This window comes from Schistocerca serialis, chromosome 5, assembly GCF_023864345.2.
Source record: "Schistocerca serialis cubense isolate TAMUIC-IGC-003099 chromosome 5, iqSchSeri2.2, whole genome shotgun sequence".
NCBI classification, from domain to species: domain Eukaryota; kingdom Metazoa; phylum Arthropoda; class Insecta; order Orthoptera; family Acrididae; genus Schistocerca; species Schistocerca serialis.
The window spans coordinates 610,520,967-610,543,752 of record NC_064642.1 but is presented as its reverse complement, the minus strand read 5'-3'; the positions used below and the strand labels follow the sequence as shown (position 1 = coordinate 610,543,752).

At 39.7% G+C, this 22,786-nt stretch overlaps 1 protein-coding gene across 6 annotated transcripts in view; it reads left to right on the top strand.

The window, feature by feature from the left end:
* The window catches only part of LOC126481029 (transforming acidic coiled-coil-containing protein 1), a 191,821-nt gene that overhangs the window by 133,421 nt on the left and 35,614 nt on the right, over positions 1-22,786 (top strand). For all 6 annotated transcript variants that reach the window (XM_050104498.1, XM_050104497.1, XM_050104496.1 and 3 more), the window contains 2 exons: positions 1,624-1,767; positions 19,018-19,142. In XM_050104498.1, the coding sequence (XP_049960455.1) occupies positions 1,624-1,767; positions 19,018-19,142 (269 nt within the window). The remainder of the gene's footprint in view (positions 1-1,623; positions 1,768-19,017; positions 19,143-22,786) is intronic.

The window sequence follows — 22,786 nt, the reverse complement described above, 5'->3', positions numbered from 1 at the left end:
TATACAAAATGTGCACATGGATCATAATTTTATGAAAAAATGAGAGCCAGAAAATGAACATTTCATCCTTCAAATTTGTTACAAAGCAGCTGGCTTGTAGAATGTCTGGCCTTGGCAGCCTGAGACTTTGTGTGTGACACAGCATCTCTGCTAAGTGGTGAGTAGCAACTATCTATCATTTTCATAACACGTTAGAATTGAAGTGTACGCAATTTAATTTCATGTCATTGTTAACTTCCCTCATGTCTACCATATTGTAAATAACTGTTCATAACCTGAAGACTGCCCTTTTATTTATTTTGCAACAATATAAGGCACGCATGAAAATTTAATGTTTGCTTATTTTATGTACCATATAATAATTTTTAGTCTGTAACTAACTCATGTAAAGAAATATTTCATTGGAATACCAGGACAATAAGTTGGGTTGAAGATAAAAAAGGTTGAGTTGAGACTAAAAAGAAAATTAGAGCATTTGAAATTTAAATGCTGGAGGAGGTGAAATGGTGAATACAGTGGTAAGAGTAATAGTGTGTGTGTGTCTGCTGAACATGGAAATTGATTGTGAAGTTGTATCAGCTACTTGGGGTAAGAGTTCTTTGTTAAAAAGAAAATTTCCTGGCAGAATGTTCATATTGTTGGCAGTTTGAGCGATTTCTTGTTATTACTGCCTTTTCAATCAGTGAATGGGGAAGGGCCTTTGAATGAGCTGTATTTCCTTCCATATAGGCTACACATAACATATTCTCACATTTGCTGCCTGTATTTCCTCTTCTGCTCTAACAAACATTATCTGCCTATATAATTTTTGTGCCCACTATAAACACTATTCTGTTTAATGAACTGTACACTATCAAGTCACGATTTCCAATGAATTTTTTTAAATGATTATTCATTTGACACTCTTACTCCTAGTAATGATTCATCAGGAAGCTGAAATGATGATGATGATTAGAGCAACAGTTTTTCAAAAAGAGCCAGTTAAATGTGTGTTTCAGTTCTCTTTGGCAAATGTTGTCTTCCATTATATTGTGTTTTTGAAATTGTAGTGTGGTGCTGTAGTTCAGTGTGTGTAATGATACAGTTGGTTGTCACTTCCATTACAGCTTTGTAAGCAGCATACAATAGGAAGGGTGGATGTAAGATAGCTATGTAAATTAGGTTAGAAAGAAGAGGGAAACCACTTCCGAAATTTCCATACGCATTACCCATCATATAAACTTGTACTTCCAAAATTGGAGGCAGTTTCTAGTTCTTCAGCAGTACAAAACTTTTTGAATTAGTGGGAATGTGCTGATGTTACCATTGGCAGAAATTGTGTGAGTGCATTTTTATGTTATACATATTATATATATATATCTTTTTGCTACTTTGAATTTCTTTGTAGGACTGGTGATGCCTAATACCATCTGTGTGTGTGTGTGTGTGTGTGTGTGTGTGTGTGTGTGTGTGTGTCCAAGGAAATTTACAATATGAGATTTATTGTATTTTATACTGGAATTTACCCAAACCTACCCCTGCTTATGAAATTTGGTAACCTTGTTTTCTATTATTAGTTTCTTTTGCTATTTGTAACTGTTTTTTAACAATATTGATTATGATTTTTGTCACCATTTTTAATAGGAGTGTGTGAAAAAAGTTAGCAATCCTGAGGATAAAACCTCGTGGAGTAACAACCGTAGTCCAGAAGTTTCACAAGAGGCAGAGATGTTAAACGAACTTCAAGAATTACGCAACATGGTTCTCAAGCAGGAGCAGTCATATACTGTAAGTTCAGTATAAATAAAATAACTAGTAACCAGACATAGATTCAGGTGTGTTTGATACAATATAACTTAAAGTTGCGCCTGTTATTTTAGCAACTGTAAAAAGTTTTCTTATGCTTATGCTGTTATTGCTTTTATACATCATCCTCTCCATTTTATAACTATAGAATCTGTTACATTTAAATTTTTTGGAGTTAATGTCCTTTTACTTGTATAGCTGAGGAGTTTGACAGTTGCTATCTTTTCCCTCTCATTATGTGTGTTACCTTTTCTATACCATTCTAAATGGTAGAAACATTGAGCCATCAACAGGCGCACCCACAGAAGAGAACAGTCCAGAGGTAGGCAGCAGAAGTGGTAGCTAGGAATCCACGAGAGAAAGGTGGCAGTTACATGGGCTGGGCATGTATACATGGCTACCAAAGCTGGTGAGGTGAGGGGTGGCACATATGAAGATATCAGGATTGGGTAGGAGTGACAGAACAGCAGAAGGGAAACTGTTCGGGAAGAGTATGGGGACAGTAGGTTAGTGGAGATTGAGGCCAGGTGGATCACAAGAGTGAAAGATGTGTTGCAAGGATCCATTGGGATGGGATGGTTCTCAGAAAATGTCAGACGTGTGGGACATGGATGAAAGAAAGTATTAGGAGGTTGTAAAGGGAACTGAGTAACAAACTGTGAGTTTGAGGAGTGAAAAGGCTGTAAGAAATATTACAGAGAGCAGTAGGGTAGTGTTGTGACATGGGAATGTTAGTTCATCAGGCTTGGGGGGGGGAGGGGGGGGGGAAACGTAAAATTCTGGCACAAGCAGAGAGTGTGTTCGTACTCTACCTTGTCAAAGCATTTCTTCTGAAAGCTAGTGTGCACCTGCCGACAACTTTAACACTACCATTATTCTGTGAGTGGTCTCATTTACTTCTAAATTATTACATCCTGCCAGACTTTGCCCTGTTGCACCCATCCTAGATGGTGTTAAATAAGTATCTGAGAAAACCCTGCCACCAGTTGTTGTGACAGGTGTGGCAGATCCAAGACCTGATCTGACAGCTATTAGGTGTTAGCAGTTGCCTGTTGAAACAAGCTCTTCTGTCTACCATCCTCCAGTGAAGCATAGATAGGCAGTTATCTGTGTAAGGTATTATCTAGGATGTTTTGGTGTCCTAAAATCTCTTAGTGTACAGCTATTATGCAGTAATCACAGATTTCTTTACAGTGACTGTAGACCATGGAGTTCCCTCCATTATGAACAGTTCTACCGGGTACATATCTATCCAGTGCACGGTCAACTACTCTTTTAAGCTTGAGCCAGAGTTCCTCCACATGCTCCTGGCCTGTACTGAAAGTTTCATGCTCCTCATTGAGATATGACACTACTGATTTTTTTGTCTAGTTTACTAAACATGTTTATCTTTCTGCTTGTTTTAGTTGTCCTTTGTACCTTGGTAATCATTGTTGCCAAAACCACTCAGTCATAAGGTCTGTTTGTTGCCATCAGATTCAATATACATCCTTTGTGAGTGTGGTTCCTAACCTTCTGTTTTAGGTGGTTTTCAGAGAAGACATGTAGCAAAGTTTCACAGGATGTCTTATCACGCCCACACTATCAAAAACTGTAATTTTCCCAATTACTTGTTGGATGGCTAAAATCTCCTCTGTTGATTACAGTATGATAGGGGAATTTACATACATGTGAACTGAGATTTTCTCTTAAATGTTTCAGTTACATCAGCAGATGAGTCTGGTGGGAAATAGAGTGATCTAATTATTTTACACCCACCCCCTGGTAATGTCTTGCCCAAACAGTCACATACAGCTTCAATTTCTGTCTCAGTGGATTTGAGTTTCTTGTCTACTGCAACATCTACCCCACCTGCATTTCCCATTTGCTTATCCATTTGATATACACTTAAATTTTCACCAAAAATCTCACTGGTAACAATTTTAGGTTTCATCCGACATTCTGCACCTGTTCTAATATACTCTCCTGTGAGAGGCATTTCTTTCAATCTTACACTGATAGTTCTCAGTTTCCTACAGCTGTTGCTAACTTGATTGGATAGTGCGTTGCCTAATGTAAAAAATAAATCAATAAATAAAAATAAAAATTTAAAAAAACTTGTGTGCGCCCAACACACAGTCAGCTATCTGATTAGCAGCCTCTGATGTGTAGTGCACACCTGACCTATTCAGGGGGACCCTACAGTTCTCAACCTTACGGCGTAAATGCAGTAAGTCTCATCCCAGTTTGTCATAAAACCTTCAAAGCCTGTGGTTCATTTCTTCCACTCGACTCAGAACCAAGACCAGAACATCACTTATGGGGACAATGCTGCAAATTGTGAGCTTCATTGAAACTCCACGCACAAGGGTGGTCTTCTCAACCATCTCTGCCAGTCGCTGGAATGACCCAAGAATGATCTCTGAGCCCAGACAAGAGGCATTATTTTTTCCAATGTTTGCCAAAAAATCTGCTGTTGGTCACACCCTGTTCCCTCAACGTCTGCTGGAATAGCCTCTTCAACATGTTGAATGAGGCAGTACACACTGAGTGCACATGTTGTCCTTAACTGTTCCTTGCTGCCATTTCCCTAAGGGGTACCATCATTCGCCGTGCGTTTGAACTGCCCCTACACATTCATGGTTGTCTCCTCTTGACACCGGACTAAACAGGTTTCCCCAAAACACGTGGAGTGAGTCCCACTGGCTCAGTTTCAGTGAAAGGTAGCAACTCAGACCTCGTTGCTGAGTCGTTACAGGTCTCCATCCACTCCTGTATAGGACACCTAGATTGACCGTTTACAAGCCACTTGCAGTCAAGAGGATGAGTGATGACAGATTTTGTACTTTCTGCAGGGGAGACAGGAAATGATAGTACCTGAGGGTACCTCTGAGTACCAGTTTTGTAGCACAGGACTCTTGAAACTCTTCCAATGCATTGTTCCATAGCTGCATCATTCGACAGCAGTCAGGGCGATTTCCAGCTGCTTTCAGTTGTCAGCTAACTAATCCTGTGTTCTAGAACAGTGCTCACAGTGGGACTGCATTTTTAGAGGTACAATGTGTTACAAAGCAGTGAACAGATAACTTTAAATTATGCCCACTGATTATATTTTAATCTGATGAGCTAAAAAGTATGATATTCACTATAAGACTATATAAAATTGAGATTTCTGTTAAGGCAACAAAAAAACCTGTGCTAAAAATTACTTTTGTCCTAAAATGTTTGGAGATTGATTACAGTTGGTTGCAAGCTCGACAGCTGAGTTTATTTACAACAAACACAGATAATATACGTGGCTACTCCTCTTTAGGGGAAAACTACATGTAGCAATATCTGTGTTAGAATACCTGCTACAGTAACTAAATCACATATGCCGATTTACTACAAATCGCTCGTAGATTATGCAAATGCTTTTGAAACATGAATTAAAAAGAAGTAAATGGCAAAAAAGTTGTTGTCAACACAAAAAAGTTATTGAGAATATGCTGCTGTCACACTGCTGAAGCTCAAAGTACATTTTTAGATGTTTAAGGTTAGGTTAAAAAATTAAGTGTGTGGTTAAAAACTGAGATAATAAAAATTTAGGAGATGGCTTGTAAGTAATGTGATTTGGCAAGTGTGTTTTCTAGACACTTTAGCGGAAGTGTAAGAAAGCGAAATTCGAAGTATCGGAAGTGAAAATTTAAGTAAATGGAGTTTGGCAGCCACAAGTAACAATTAAACATCTCTTACAAAAATATCCTCTGATCTTGAAGAGTGATAACTACACAGTTCCATTCAATTTTTAACTACAAATCAAATGCGTAAACTACTATGCTAGCTGCATGCACATTGATGAATAAGACTTGTAATAGGCTTATGTAGGTCGATATGTTACCAGTTAGGCAGTGACTATGTTACCAGTTAGGCAGTGACTCAATGGTTGCAAGCTGGAATACAGTCCACTTGCTGCTTCTTTTTCCTCTGGCAATATTTGTGCAAAACACAGTGCGTTATTTGATTTAGGACATTGAGTAAAACTAAATTGTGCGGCCGTTATTATAGCTGCAGCATTTGACATAATACATCAGTGTGCGGGGTGTAACACGAATTTGTGATAATGTTACTGCATTGTATTGTGACTGTGCCGATCTTGCAGGGCTTCCATAAAGTACTTGATCTGTAATACACTACACAAAATAGTTCTTTATCCAATATACTTAAATCAGTAAACTGGAGTTCTTGCTGACAAATTACTTTATTCTCAAAATTGGTGCACAACGTATGAGATCTCATGAGACCCCATCCAGAGATAGTCTAAAGTATATGCCCAAGGTTGATATTCCCTTCTTCATTGTTGTTCATTTTGCATTCACGGAATTTTCCATCTTGCATTTTCCTGAAGTTGGAGTTGTCAATGAGATCTGTCTTCACTTGCCCTGATATCATAACTCAAGCTGTTGCACCACTCTGCCGCCTGTAGCCCAACGAATACCTCAAACAGAAGGTGCACAAAACAAGGCTGAGACAAATGTCGTGTCCAATATATAAAAAACAGTGGTTTACAAAACATCATCTGCCTAACATCAATCACTACAAGGCAGCTCCTATAACCCAGTACATTCTCTCTTTCATGCCGAACATTGAGGGAGCTGAAGTTCTAGTGAGGTAACTTCTGCAGGTGTATTAAATTTCTGTAGTCTCAAAATTTCGTCTGTCCCACCTATGAATGAGTGAATACAACTAGTTTCTATATTTACATACATTTAAAAATACCTCATATGCTAGATCCCTAATCCTTAAAAAAACAACAAACAGTCTTCTTTCCGTGTGATCTTAACATAATCAAGATTGCCACAAGTTGTGGAAATTTGAGGAAGGGGGAGGGGGGGGGGGGGAGGAATCTCGTTTTTGTCTAAATAGATGAAATGGAAATGGTTTGTTTACAGAGATCTCACGCATTGTCACTGTCTGGTTGCAGCTGAGAATGTGTGCTGCTTCCGTGCTCCCTCATTCATTCTGCTTCTCCCCTTCCTACTACTGCAGTCAGTGCTGCCACCACTTCTTGCTGCTAGCCTAGCAGCTGCTGGCGAGAGGCAGGGAGGCATTGAGGAGCGGTTTGTTGGGATCTGATTCTCAGACACTGTTGACGCAGCAGCCGGATACAGTGGTCATGTGAGCATCAGTTGTGTCTGAGTTATTGTGTGTGTGCGTGCGTGCGCACACACGGCGTTTTCTGTCAAAGGCTATGGCCGAAAATTTAGTTGTGAGAATGTGATTGTCTTTTATTCTTGGCTGTCTGTTGCTCTGTGATCGTCTTTATGTTGAGTTGCTACCTATCCTCATTAGTATTCATTCTCAGAGTATTTGCTCAAGTTATCTGTTGCATTGAAAAATCACCGTGGTCTCATTTCATCAACACTGTATCTCTGACATGTAAATAGTCGGTCACATGAGTCGATTCCCGTGACGGGCAAAACAGCAGCCCATTTCTGCGGGTATCTCTTTAACAAATCAGGCCTGCATGTCGGACCTAGTCTCACCAATCTTCCCCCAGACCATGTCTGTTGGTGTGTGGCATAATACAGCAGATTTTCGTGTGGCATAATACAGCTGATTTTCATCGATTATCCATGGACCCAGGACTGGGTGCTCCTCGGCATGCCAGAGGCCATGGGTGATGGATTTCAGGAATGGCGACTGTCTGACCGCAAGTACATTGTACAGTGCAGTGTTTTATAGACATTTTATTTATTGTAGTACATTCTGCCACTTTGAAAGTAGTTTATATATCAGAAAGATAAGGCGATAAGAAGAAGAAAATTGTGGCAGTCGCTGGCGGCTTGTAAGCTATGTACTCATATTTTTCCCGAAAGAAAAATCCCAAAATACGTGTAAAATAATAAACGTAACACAGTATGTAATAACTGACAATAATGAACATAGTAGAACCAATATTTTATTGGCGATGAGCTATGGTGTTGGTTTACACAACTCTTCCCTGCCATACTCACTTCTTTCAAGAGGCCTACTTTTTCCTGAGGTTGTTTCTGAAATCTGTGAAGGTATTTTAAATCTGTCTTGCGATTTCAAGGAAATGCAGATTTTGTCATCAGATTTGCTTTATTTTATTGAAATAAAATAACAACATTGGTCTTAATGAAAAACATACACCATTTGGCTTGCTTTCTCCATCTAAAAACAGTTCATTACAAACGATGTTGATGTTAACACTTAAGATTTTTGCTCACACAGAAGTGAAATGCAGAAGTCCTTATATTTTTTTGTCAAAATTTATCAGGGAAAATGCTAAAACTTGTTTGGAAATCAGGGAAATATCTGGGAATGTCACTTGGGGAAACTTGTGGCAATCCTGATAATTCAATCAAAATGTCTTCTTCTGTGTGATTTTAATATAATTTCTTTCCTTCCTTCTTTCTTTCTTTCTTTCTTTCCCTTACTCCCCTCCCCCATAACTACAATTGATTTACAACTTCGTTCATCATAAGCAAATCCCTAAATTGTCTTGCTGATCGAGTTAAGGTTAAAGTATAAAATGGCGATGAAATTTTTGTCAAAAGGAGCATGTCAGTTTTTACAATTAGTAAGTGTTGGAAGAAGGGGTTACTGATGTGATTTTCTAATGCCTTGCAAGAATCCGATACCTATTTGTTATCCTAGATTAACAATTTTTCTGCGAGAAACTTGAAAAGATTGTGGGGGCGTTACACACTAACAGTCGTTAGATGTATATCTACTGGGTAACGAGCTTGAGTGAACTCACTGTTACGTTTCTCATTTTCCTTTTACACATACTGAGCAGTAGTACCGTATAAGTACATTTGATGTTCACAAAATAGACTGGGACTCATCTGATGATACGCGGCCTTGGAAAATGTGCATAAAGTTCACTTACTGTAATCACCCTGTAGAAAATATAAACCGTCCCAGATGTAGATATTCAAGTGGGTATTGGCTTCATGTTTAGGTTGACTACAATAATGCATTTAGTATGCTGTTTGTAGTAACTTACTCGCATTCCTATTTTCTTGTTCAGTGTTCAACATACCCCTGAATCACCCCTATCTGGTTTCATATTTTTAACATTGCATTCACCTGACCTCTTTGTTCTAATAGCAAAAAAAGATAAATATGTTAATTTTACCACTGCCTGTGTTCAATGTCAGTGTGCAATAACCACTCATATGTGACGGGCAGCACTAACAGTGGAGGGTATATAAATTGTGTCAGTGGGATGCAAAAAAAAAAAACTGTGCTGTCATAATATTGAAACAGAGCGATTTGTCTGATGTCTAAAAGGGTATGATCATATGCTTTCAGGCACGTGTCAGAAGTATTCCAGAAACGACTGAGTTTGTAAACCATTTGCATGCCACTGTGGTTAAAGTATATAGTGCTTGGCAAAATGTCACTATCCAAAACGAGTACCAAGGCAGTTGTGGTGCACAAGGGCCATAGATGACAGGGCTGAAGAGCAACTGCGGAGATATGTACCCATGAAAAGACATGCAACTGTTTATCACTGACCACCCAGAAGAAACAAGGAGCTATCATTAGTGTGTCCTCAATGACTGTTCAGTGAATGTTGCTGTGTATGGGCCTCCCTAGCAGGTGCCTGACTCTTGCATCCATACTGACTGTTGTTCATTAGTCATGAACGCTGGAATTTGCAAGCCAGTACAACTGGACGTCCACTGAGGCTCGACAGGCAGCTTTTTCGATGAATCATGTTTATGCTCCATTGGACTGATAGCTGTTTCTGTGTATGGGGGTAAAATTTCTTAAAGCAGACACCTTACACCAATCATCATATCATCAGAAGGGTCCAGGCTAGAGGAGGGAATGTTATGGTCCTGGGAATGTTTTCATGGCATTCCCTGGGTGATCTTGTTTTCCTGGATGGCACAGTGGATCAACACAAGCATGCATCTATCCTTGGAGACCATGTCCATCCACCTCTACACACAGTCTCTCTCCCCCCCCCCCTCCCCCAAATCACAACGGCATCTGCCAGCAGGGCATGGCAACATGTCATAAAGCTCGCAGTGTACATGTTTGGTTCTAAGAGCACCAGGATGAGTTTTCCATACTCTGCTGGACATTGAGCTTCCCAGATTTAAACCCAATTGAAAATCTTCTTGTCCAGCAAGACCGCACTGCATACGTCGTGCATCCTCAGCCGAGAAACCTAGCGTAACTAGCCATGGCACTGGAGTCAACGTGGTTCCATACCCCTATGGGTGCTGTCCAGACCCTCACTGACACTCTTCCTGCACATCCTGCAGCAGTCTGCACTGCTAAATGTGGTTATGCAGGCTTTTGACAGGTGGTCACATTTATGAGCTAGAACAGTGTATATGTTTTGTATCATCTATTACTGTATGGCATGATTTTTCATTTGTTCTCAGACTTGGTTACACAATATAATGTCTCATGAAATGCTGTCATGAGAGATCCATCTGGGGACTTCAGACAAGAGACTGCCTAAAATATACATCTAAGATTGATATTCTCTTCTTCACCATTGTTCATTTAGGGTTTGTGGATTCATCCTTCTGGCACATTCCTTGGAGCTGTGGTTGACAGTAGATCTCCCTGCTCTTGTTCTGAAGTCATAACATCAGCTGTGGCACCTCAGCACCACCTGTAGTCCAACAAATGCCTGAAACAGAAGGTGCAAAAAGCAAGCCGACACGTATGTTGTGTTCAGCACATAGGAAATTGTTTTACTAAGCGACATCTGCCCAAAATTAATCACTATAAGGGCAACACTGTAACCCAGATCATTTACTCATTCATACCCAACATCGAAGGAGCAGCAATTTTATAATGGTAACTCCTGCACATATTTTAAAGTTTCAGTAATATTAAAATTTTCGCACTCTTCCATCAGATGACAGCCTTAAAACGGATGACACTTTGTAATGAGAGGAGTGCAAAGAAATTCCTGTATTAACAGAAAATGAAGCGAATAGGCATCACAGTGCAATGGGGATGGCATCTACTAATAATATTATTTACATAACAACAGTTACAGTATTGGAATAAATTTACACACAGTCAGTTTGAAAGCCTGGTTTTCTTTTCATTTCTCTTAGTTCCATTTCCTTAATTTCTTTATCTGCTGTCAGTGTTCCCATTCTTATTTAATATTCTTCAAGTAGCGCTGCTGTGTGTTCCATTCACACTCAAAGTACTGTAATCTTCATCTGTAAAATTGCAATCTCACATCGAGAACATTTTCTGTTCTTATTGTTTTTGGGCTGCGATTCTGACACTAGATTCTATAATAGAATTTTGGTTTCTGTGTTGCACATCCAGCTTTAGATAGAGGTTATTTTTCATGTAAAATATGCAATGTATTGTATCTTCATTGTCATCAGGGAGGAGAAGAATATAATAATTTGAAGTTAACAGTCATCCTATCATTTAGTGATATGAATGAACTGCAACCTTCAGTGTTGTTTAAAATTGTATTAGAATAAGAAATGAACTTGAATGTAATGAATAATATTATAAACCACCTTCTAAACAGTAAATATGATTCAAAAAATTTTCCCAGGCGCATTAAAATGTATTCAAACCACCACATACAACTTAGCGATGAAAATCTACATTGCCATTGTAGGGATTGTAAATAAGTTGAATTGTGGCTTGTGGATTGCAGTTAGCTTCTACCCGTTTTGTGTAACAGTGGGTCTTATGAAATCAACTTTTCCAGAAAAGTTTAGAAAGTGTTTTGTTCCAGTTTACATAGCACATGTAATTACATAGAGATGAAATGTAATAATTGCAAAGTGTGTGTTAAAAGTATTCCCTGTCGTGTGGATGGTTTCTTGGTCCTTTCCTTAATATTGTCATAACACATTTCCTATCACTTTATCAGCTCCTCCTCCTCCTCCTCCTCCTCCTCCTCCTCTTAGTCTTCTACTGACCCAATATAATTTTCAGGGATGGGAGCACACATTTTCAGCTCTAGAGAAGTTTGAAGATCACTCCTCTTTCTGGAGTCTTTCTTCCACCTTTATGGTGCGACACCTTTGATGTACGATTAGTATCTGCAGTTGAAGTTGGTAATCATGTTGATATTTGATTTTTAGCGGTGTTGCCAAATATGTTTTTTGCTAATTTAGATCAACACTGAACCACCTCCTTCAGTGGATCCAAGTTTGCTGTTGTACGATAGAACTCAGTCTTGAACTGAGTTCAATTTCTAAACTAAGGTCAAAATTGACCTCCAGTCAGTGATGTTTATACCATCAGCTCCTAATGAAACAGCATCCATGGAGGAAAGGAATGATGCACTTGACATAAAATGATAATGCGAAAAATTGGCTTCCAAACAGTGTTTACAAACATAACACAAGCAACTTCTCTAGCCTTGGACTCCCTGGATGTGAAGTAATAGATGTTGTTAAAAGGTGGAACTATGCCTGTTCCTGCAAGTGTTTTGTCTTTTAATATTGTCAACTTACTAACTACATTGTGTGTAGCATTTGTCATACTTAAGTTGTTGAACCAAGTGTTGGGATAAACTTCAGTATTAGTTTATCCAGATGGAAAGTTGACAACAATAAACACGAACTATGGGAGTGCCTCTTTCTGGATAATATATGAACAAGTTTCAAACTATTGAGATGTGATACCTGTTGAGAGACATGTATGAACTACATAGAACTGTTGTGACACCTTTTGTGAAACATGATTGAACTACATGGAAACTGTTGGCATACTGTTTTTTTGTAATGCAGCAATTTGATTTACTGGGACATTAAGTTGGTTTCCCCCTCCCCAAATATTCCATTGCAATGATTAGCATAGCCAAAATTTAACTTCACAATCCACTTTATGTGTACCCTATTGAAATATATTTCATTACGTAACCAATTATCTGTATCGTGATGATGATTATGGAATGCAGTTCTTTCATTGGGATGATCGTCTTCCTTTAATCAGTCAGCATCACCAATTACTAACTGCTATCCCATATTTAGAAGTTACTGTGCAAGATGGCACACAGTTTTAGCACACTGGTCTCACATTCAGGACGACTAGAATTGAAACTTGTGTCGGACCATCCAGATTTAAGTTTCCTAAATCGTTTCAGGCAGATGCCGGGATGGTTCCTTGGAAAGGGCATGACCCATTCCCTTGCCCGTCTTTCCCTTATCTGAGCTTGCGCTCTGTCTGTGATGACTTTGTCGTTGATGGGATGTTTAATACCAAACAGCTGCTCCACATTTAGCAGTAAAAAAATAAGTATACAACATAGCAAATTTTATGATCTGATGTTATCTATACTTACTTGATGTCTACAGTTTGTGAGCTATATTTGCATGTAACAAACGTTCAGATCTTGTAATCGCTTTTGGGCTTCTGCTAAATTTTAAATTGTTTATAAACTACAAAACCAGATAGAACCGGAAGTAGTTAGACCATTATACTTGGCTTTTAGGAAAAAATGCATTTTGGACCAAGAGTTTCAAATTAAAGGTAGCCAATATGCTAATGAAATATAAAACTTATGTAAGACCAAGCATTTCAAATTAAAGGTCAGTATTTGTATTATAGAAAGTGTGTGCTTAAAAAGTAATTCCCCACAATTTACATTTACCGTAATTTACAGTTTTTTTTAAAAAAGTCACTTCAAAAGTGTTAAAGGGCCAGTTTGACTATAAACAAAGGACGATAGCATGAATGGTCACATTTGACACATGGGGAAACGTCACAGAAATGTTGAGCAGCCACGGCAGACACTTGAAGCTAAAGTCAACTATTTCGAGAATATCTACAAAAGTTTTTTTTTGAAACAACTTCAAATGAAGAATGTCGGAATATACTACAATATTATGAAAATGGAAGTTGCTGCTCATCGTATAGCAGAGATGCTGAGTCTGAGATAGGCACAACAAAAAGACTGTCACAACATAAGCTTTTTTTAAGTGTGGCTTCAGCTGCCAGGGGCTGCAGTCGTGTGTGAGAGTTGTGTTTGAACTTGTGTGTGTGTGTGTGTGTGTGTGTGTGTGTGTGTTGTCTATTTTCACAGTCCTTTTGTTGTGCCTATCTGCGACTCAGTATCTCCGCTATATGGTGAATAGCAACTTTCCATTTCATAATATTGCCTCATTCCATTTCCATTGTTAGAATATACTACGGCATACATATCACTCCCATAGAGACTGTAAAGACAAAATTAGACTTACTAGAGTGCACACAGAGGCATCTAAGCAATCATTCTTCCTTCAGATCATTAGTGAGTGGAATGAAAAGCAGCTCTAATAATTGGTATGATGGGAACTGCCTTTACCACGCCCCTTCGAAATGGATTGCAGGGTATAGATGTAAATCAGTACTATCCGTTTTCATGTTGTGACATCTTTGAATTAAAGAAAGACACAAAGGGATTAGTGACATTTGCTGCTGTGGACATTGATTTGAATCAGTGGGGAAAGCTGAAAATTTGTGCCGTACTTAATTACGCTATACTGATATAGTGTCTCTTGCTGATTTTTCCTCATTACTTGCAGCATTTCACCGATAGCTCAAGCATGTTCGAATGTGTCCGAAAGAACAGACATCACATACATAATTAAGGCAACAACAGCCAATGATCGCATCGTTGTGGGTGCACACCACAGTCGAACTCTTTCGGGTATGATGTTGGGTAAGGGGCACTATATCAGTAGTATGTGGATAAGTTGAGAATTTGGGTCTGAAGGGAGGCACGCTAGGGTAGTCCGTGCAGCGATGATGACCACTGTGTCTGGATGGTGCAGTGGTCAGTGCCTGTGCCTAGTAAACCGGAGACCCAGGTTCGAATCCCAGTCTGGCACAAATTTTCAACTTTCCCCATTGATTTAATCAGTTTTCACAGCAACTGATGTCATTAATCCCGTTTTGTCTTGATTGATAGTGGCTGCAGGATTAAAATGGTGTCTGTTCTTTCAAACCTATCTGAAAGAACAGACACCCACGTATGTAAAACAAATAAATTCGTCCAGCTTTTCTTCAGGAAAATCTAATGTGTAGCATAATATCTCAATTTGTGGAAGAAAGCAGTTTTGGTCATTCCTCCTGAAATCAGGAAAGAACTGAACATGTCCCAATAGTTAGTAAAGGATTGTCTTGACCAGCTTTATAGGAGAGACTTGTGAAGTAAATTTCACAGTTACACGTAATCAAGAACCAGGAAATCAGGAATAATGTTAGTATTTTTCAGTGTGCATTATGGTGGTATTGATCTACCTTGTAGATGGTTGAAAGTGTAACCGTCTCTGCTGTTGTCCTCAGCAGTCTGTGTTATCATTGAAGGTAGATGTTGTATATCACCACAATGTGTTATTAAGAAACACATGCTTCATTTGTAAAATACATTGCAGAGTGTCATGCCAATATAAAAAGCTGTGCAGTGGTTTTCCACCAAACGGACAGTACATGAATGGGCATTAAGAATCAACCATATCGGGCCACCATTTATCCTGTTGTTGACTGTGCTTTGCAACAGGACTCAAGGAATATTGAATGTCTGCTATTTCACCTGGGCCATTTGGATCCCTCCTTCGGATACTAATTTTCCTGAACTCCGAAGATGGAAACTTGCTGTTCCACATAGCCTTACAGCCCTTCTGGATTTAACCAACATCAAAATACACCCCCCCCCCCCCCCAGCTTAGTTTATTATTATTTTATATATTTATTCACTAATATTGTCTTTTTTTGTATGGAATCTTTCTCACCCTCACACCCCTCCCCACTCCCACCCCCTCTCCCACACACCCCTTCCCTTACCCTCCCCTCACACACCACCACTACCTCACAACCCTCCTCTCCCCCCTCACAACCCTCCCTCCTCTCCCCCCTCACAACCCTCCCTCCTCTCCCCCCTCACAACCCTCCCTCCTCTCCCCCCTCACAACCCTCCCTCCTCTTCCCCCTCACAAGCCTCCCTCCTCTTCCCCCTCACAAGCCTCCCTCCTCTTCCCCCTCACAAGCCTCCCTCCTCTTCCCCCTCACAACCCTCCCTCCTCTTCCCCCTCACAACCCTCCCTCCCTCTCCTCCCTCACAACCCTCCCTCCCTCTCCCCCCTCACAACCCTACACCCTCTCCCCCCTCACACCCCTCCGCCCTCTCCCCCCTCACAACCCTCCACCCTCACTCACCTCCTGTCCACCTCCCCCTCACTCCCCTCCCCCTCCACTTCACATCCCTTCCCTCCCCATTTCCCTCACACCAATCCCATCCCCTTCTCCTTCACACCCTACCCCTACCCATTTCCCTGACTCCCTCCCTCTCCCTCTCTTCCTCTCCCACTCTCTTCCTCTCCCACTCTCTTCCTCTCCCACTCTCTTCCTCTCCCACCCTCTTCCTCTCCCACTCTCTCCCAGTCCCCCCCTCCCCCCAAACTTCTGGTTTGCCCTCCACTTCCAGTTTGCCCCCCCCCCCTCATGGATTGTCACCCCGCCCCTATCCAGGATAGAAAAGTTCTTGCTATTGAAGTTAGGTAAACACATTAAGCAAATAAAATCATAAGAATATTCAAAGTGTAATGTACTCCAAAACAGAACTCTGTAAGAGTTTCATAATATCAGATGATGTTATTTAAATATGACACACAATGGCCCCCAAGTGTGGCAAGTACTAGGAAATGGATTGGTAGCCTGTTGTTAAGTTTTCGTATCAATCTATTTGTTTGTAACATAACAAAATATAAGATTTATGCTTGTCTAATATGCTGAGAGAACATATCTCATGTAGTTCAGCCAGTCAGTATCGGGAGGAAGAACAAAAGCTATACAAAAATATTACTTCTGTATAGCAACATTCGTATTGTAAACAGTAATATTTTGTTTGTGTGATGTGGGTTGCATTCTTGGGACAAACTTCACTTTGGAAGCAGTTGCCGATAAGGCCTACTTATTACAATGTCAAACCTTACAAAAACATTTTTCTGATATGTAGCTATTTACCATTGCACATTGTGCATTTCAAACATGCTGGTGAATCGATGTTATTCGAGTTTCATTTTATTTCTTGGTCATTTCTGCGATAGTCTACACAACTGTGTTTTTATTTGTGTTCAGAGCTGCACAGTTCTATCGATTAAATATTTGACGGAGAGCAGCTGTCCACCTTTGAGATTTTCAGTTTCAAAGTAGGCATGTAACATGCATACCATTTATTTCAACAGAACTTGCATGCCAGTCCCCTGACCGAGAGAACAATTTGGAACTTTTCTACTCATGACCTTCGATGAACTACCTTTGACATTGTTCAATATCACACAACAAATAAAAGTATCAACATATAACACTTTTAGCAATAAAAGAGATGACAAACAAAATCACAGGGTCCAATAATCAAACAGGATAGCCAGCTGCCTGTAACTTGAAAGTACAAGCAGCAAGTGTTCAGGTTGTGGACTCAAGGTTTGGCAATATCAGGTGGTTACTACAACAACATGCATCATGAGATTGGAGGAATGCTGTCTGGGCCTACCATGTGGCCTCGTCCCTGCTATTTCCATCATAGCTGTCAATCCTAAACAGATGGTAATGGTAGCAGGAGAAGGGTGCCAGGCACAGCATCTGGAGGCTATGGGGGGGGGGGGGGGGGGGGCGAGAAAGGAGAGGATCAGAGAAGGGGAAAAGGTCAGTTGCTATTTTCAGTGTATGTCCCCCATGAGGGTGAGGGGTGTGATTTGGGAGGAGGTGACAGGTTTGGTGTAAGTTGATAGTCACAACCATATAAAAAGCTGTACAATAATTGCAGCAGAGGTGTTGTATGATGTGGCTGCTTTCACAAGTGGTCTGGCCTATGTCGTTTTAGGATATTTCTGTGACACGACTAGAGTAGGAAGTGCTGAGTGGGTGGATAGGGCAGGTCCATGGATCTTCCATAGTGATATGGTTCAGGATGTAGTTCAGTTTCGCCAGTTTGGGGTGGTGTTTTGTGGTGATTGGGGTGCTGTGTAGCTGCTTCTTGGGGCTGGGGGGTATGACACGGGAAATATGTTAGCAGACAAGGTCTGGGTAATAGCTTCTTTCTGCCAATGCATTTGTGAAACCTTCAGCATACTGAGCATAGTCTTGTCACTGCAGATAAGCCATTCCCAGGAAGCTGGCCTGCATGGGATAATTTTTTTGTGTGGAAGGGATGCCAGCTGTCGAAATGTGGTACTGTTTGTGGTTGGTGGATTTAATGTGGACAGAGGTGCAAATGGAGCCATCAGGTAGAGGAGGCAGCCAACATCCAGGAAGATGGCATGCCGGGTTGAGTAGAAGGTTGGGTAGATGGGGAGAAGGTGTTGAGGTTTGAAGGAATGAGGACTGGTTGTTTTGGCCCTGAATCCAGATCGTGAAGGTAGACGAAAGCTTTTTGTTGTGCCCATCTTCAAATTGACATGTCATTTTTATGGTGAGTAGCAATCCATCCTTTTCATAATATTGTTGTTATTCCGCCAAGGACTTTCCAGTATTTAATTTTTACCTTAATGGTCTTATTGCGAGATATAAGTAGGAAGAAGCAATATATTGAGTCAGGTGAAAAGAAACTGAGATAAAACAGAAATTGTGTGTGTGTGTGTGTGTGTGTTATATGAAATTGATTGAAAAATTTCGCAAGCAGGAGACTAAAAAGCATAAAATAATTACAATAGTAAGGAGTTTAACTATTCACGCATCATTTATATCTTGCATGCGCCCCAAGCTTTTTGTATTAAATCTTTTCATTAACAATCACAAGTTCTCATAATATCTCTGTGGTGTTAGTAATATGTATGGGGTTAGAAGAAATTATTTTATACTTTTTAGTCAGATTAAAACATGTGGTAAAGTAAAAATTTATTTTTATTTATATTATTATTTTTCAGTCTCACCTTATATTATCACCGTAGTGAAATTGGCACATAATACTATATTTCACCCCCTACTCTCTCAGAAGTATTCGCCCTCTGTCTTCTTTCATTGTGTCCACACAACGGGACAGGCCCCTCCCCATCCCAGCATCTGAGTGACCCGTTACATATAGGTCCCGTCTATACTTCCTGTGCCTGTCCCTCTTTTTTCCCATTCCTAATAGTTTCAGAAGCTAGCTTTAATATTTTTACTTTTAACTGTGAATGTTGGCAATAGAAATGTTACCTTCTGAAGGCAAATATTGGCCTACCATTGTAACTTTATACTTTTTTTCTCTCTAGTAAATTCTCCTTTTTATGCAATACTACATATTTAAACAACTTTTTATTTTTACAGGAAAAAGTTAAAATGTTGGAGAAAAAGATTGAATCCTTAGAAATAAAACTGAAAGAAAAGGATGAAAAAGAAAGCAAACTAAACAAGAAAATCGCTGAAATGACTGAAGGACAGGAACAAATAAGGTACCTATTCTGTGGATTGTGGTTGCTTTTTTTATTGCAGTCAAGCTGTAAGAATCGTGTGTCTCTCTTGGTGGATTATCAGTTTTTGAATAGTGGTACTCCAAACTGGATCACAATAGTGTATAAAAAATCTTTGGTGATTGGATTATTACATTAATTCATGAATAACATCATAATATTCCTGTAAAATTTTTATTTGACTTGTAGGCTAACATAATTATGCTTTGCCTTGGGCTTATTCCATTTCAAATGGCCAAAATTTAAACAAGATCCCCACTTCATCCTCACCATTTTGAAGAAATTGTCAACTGGGTGTCTGTACGGGTCCTACATGAAACAGTACCAAATTGTAGCTTGATAAATATTACGATGAGGCCGCTAGCAATGCTTTTGTGAAGGGCAGTTTTCCCGTATTGCGACAGATATTAGTAAATCACCAGAGTTATTTACTGTAGCTCTGAGGGGCCTCCCATGCTAAAAATTGGCAAGTCTGCTCAACTTTTTGGTACAACAGCTTAGTTATGGAAAAAATTTGTAGTGTACAGCAGATCACAGTTTGCTGGACAGTATCTCATAAATCTTGTCATGACAAATTCTGATTGATCATATTTTTGCAGCTTCTATCGTCTCATAGAGTGACTGAGAGAGATCCCTCTTTTGGGTCAAAATCACCATCAGAAGCAATGTTAGATGTAATTGCTTCTTGAATTTCACTTATCTTTCTTTTTGCGTAACCTCTGCCATCCATCATAAACACCCTGTTGAAATTTCAGTGGAGAGATCCCAATAGCAATTAAGCTTGCGTTGAAGGATTCTGATGGATAATTTCCTCTGTTACAGCTTCTGACTGTGATGAAGCTGAATTGCGTTTTTTTGCTGCAAATTGTTTTCAACACTTTGGGAAAATTTTCTGATCAGCTATTCCCAAAGTGACAATCCGTAACCCATTTTCACAGAATAGTTCTTTAATTCAAGTCCACACGTTCTTTACTTGTAATAGCTGCCTTGTCATGACAATATTTATGAGCTACTTTGACAGCAAATTGTGAGAAATATGCTGTATGCTAAGCACTTTTTCAGCAACAAGGCTGTTGTACCTAAAATATTGAGCAGAATCACAAAATTTCAGTATGAAAGACCCCTTATATCAGGGTCAGTCAAGATTTCAGCTCGCAGGCTGTGCCTGGGCATGAATACCAAGTGCTCAGTCTTGCTTCACATTACACCACTACCATGCCATACCCTCTGAGCACAAGAAGGGGGAAGAGGGGAGAACTGTGAACGTGCTACATACAATTTGGTTATATGCTTCACATTTCTCAACAATATAGATCACAAACTAAGCAAATTTTCAGTATTATTAAGTTATTTTTGGCACGCTGAAGGCATAATTTTTAATGTGGTATAGACTGCCAGCTTACGGGCAGAGCACAGACAGTGTCACAGTATGTCTCACTCAATTTGCCAAGTAATTGTGACTTATTTGGTTTCATAACCCAAAAAGGACTTTCACACAAATATGTCTATCAAAATCTTGTAGCACTTTTGTAACCTCATTATGAATACATGGAAAAACTGTCTGAGGAGAGCATTGTAGACATCGTGGACAGTTTTAACGTAAAAAAAATTTGTCATAAATGGAATTACCTCACAAGCCAATCAGTTAAATCTGCACATACCCAGGGTTGCTTTCAACTCAAATGGCATAGTCTTGAAATCAGCTCGGAAACAGATGTAAGATCATTATAAAACTATCCTTTTAATTCTTTCTAAGCCACAATAAATTCTTCAAACCTCACATTTCTTGGCGTTAAACGCCAGTGAGCTTAGGAAACTGCACTGTATTTTCCCTTCTGCAACATGATTTCAGAATGTGCTCCTTCTACAATGTGATTTTCTTTTTAAATGCTTTCCCACCATATCAGAAGAAGTTACCTTCAGTGCCTTATTCTGGGCAATTTGCAGTAAAGTCCGCTTAAAATGTGAATTCTGCACTACATTCCGGATGTTGTAATTTTTGTTCCTGCATTCCTTTCTTCTTCAAAAAATTAAACAGTAGCAATTTCAACGAAATCTTTAATTCTTCCTGCATGATATTGCAATGTTGTTTCATAGCAGATATGCACTACCTGTCACTTACATGAATTGAGAATTCTCATCACTCTCTTCTCTCATTCCCATTTATTTTAAAGGATTGTGACGATAGATCACTGGACTGCCTCCTTTGTGCAAACAGCTACTGAACCAGTAAACATTCTTCATACCACGAACAAATAAAGTTAAACAGCACTGACAGCATGATTCTGTCAAAGTCAGAGAGTTGTGTGAACTAAAAAATGCCACACCACAGTGCTAAATGGAATGTCGCTCTGTTCTGAGTACTTCTGAGAAGTGGTCCTACATGCTGCACGTGTGACGTTCGACACGCCATGGCCGGCCCTGCCTTAGATAATGAGTATAGACCTGAAAATGTAGCATTTATTTTTAGTGAAATTCACACAAATTTAAAGGGTTGTACGCAATGTGTCTGAAAATGAGTCCTTAGTACTTTGAAATTGACTGTTCAAAAGAAGTGGTGATTGGGAAGAGTTTTGTCTGGAATGTTTGCTCTTGCAGAAAATGGACAGTCTTTTTCCAAATTGGTCTTTGCTTGTTTTCTCCTTTTGTTTGTGTTTCAGCTTTCATAAAGTGATTTCTGTTGAGAAACAGCAACATTATCTGGACTGTGAACTGATATAACGTGTTTTCCAATTTTTTTTCCTCACCCTACTGTATAATTACAAAATTCTGCAGAATATGGAATCCAACCTTTTGTTAGTGTCGATAGATGTGGGACTCTTACTTGGCAACAATACCGACAGAACAGACGGCCCACGCAAATGCACTTGCACCACCTGCTTCTCGCTGGCAGCCAGCTTTTCACTCATGTTGTGTGTTTCTGCTCATGCAGAGCGGACATAGTCAAAGGGATCACCAATCCCATCTGACATTAAGAGGGTTTTAATCAAACTCTGTGATGGACTAGTATTTCAGTATTAGTCTCTTCACTCATTTGAAAATAGGAAAAGAAAACAGTGTACAACACAAAGCACTAACTAATGCTTGCAGTACCAGGCAATTGCTTGCTGAGCTTGGCAGTGCCGTAAACGAGAAAGTCCTGGCCAAGTCTCTACTAGTAGTTGACGCAACGACAGTTCAAAACACCCGCCACCTAAAACAGTCACATTAAAATGTCTGCATTTTACTAACTTTAAGGTATTAGGTCTCATGGCTCACGCCTACTTTGTATTGCTACGTGTGTGTCTTATGAAGGGTATAAATACAAAGTCAAATGGGGGGGGGGGGGGGGGGGGAATGCAGGAGTAGGTCTAATAATGAACAAGATCATAGGAATGCTGATAAGATACTACGAACAGCCTAGTGAACGCGATATATTGAGAGAAGGAAAAATTTTAGGTGAATATGGACTGAGGAAAGGAATGAAAGAGGAAGCTGCCTGGTAGAATTTTGCACAGAGCATAGTATAATCGTTGCAGAGACCTGGTTTAAGAATCATGAGAGAATGTTGCCTATGTGGAAGAGACCTGGAGACACCGGAAGGTTTCAGCTTGATTGCATCATGGGTAAGATAGATTTTGGAACCA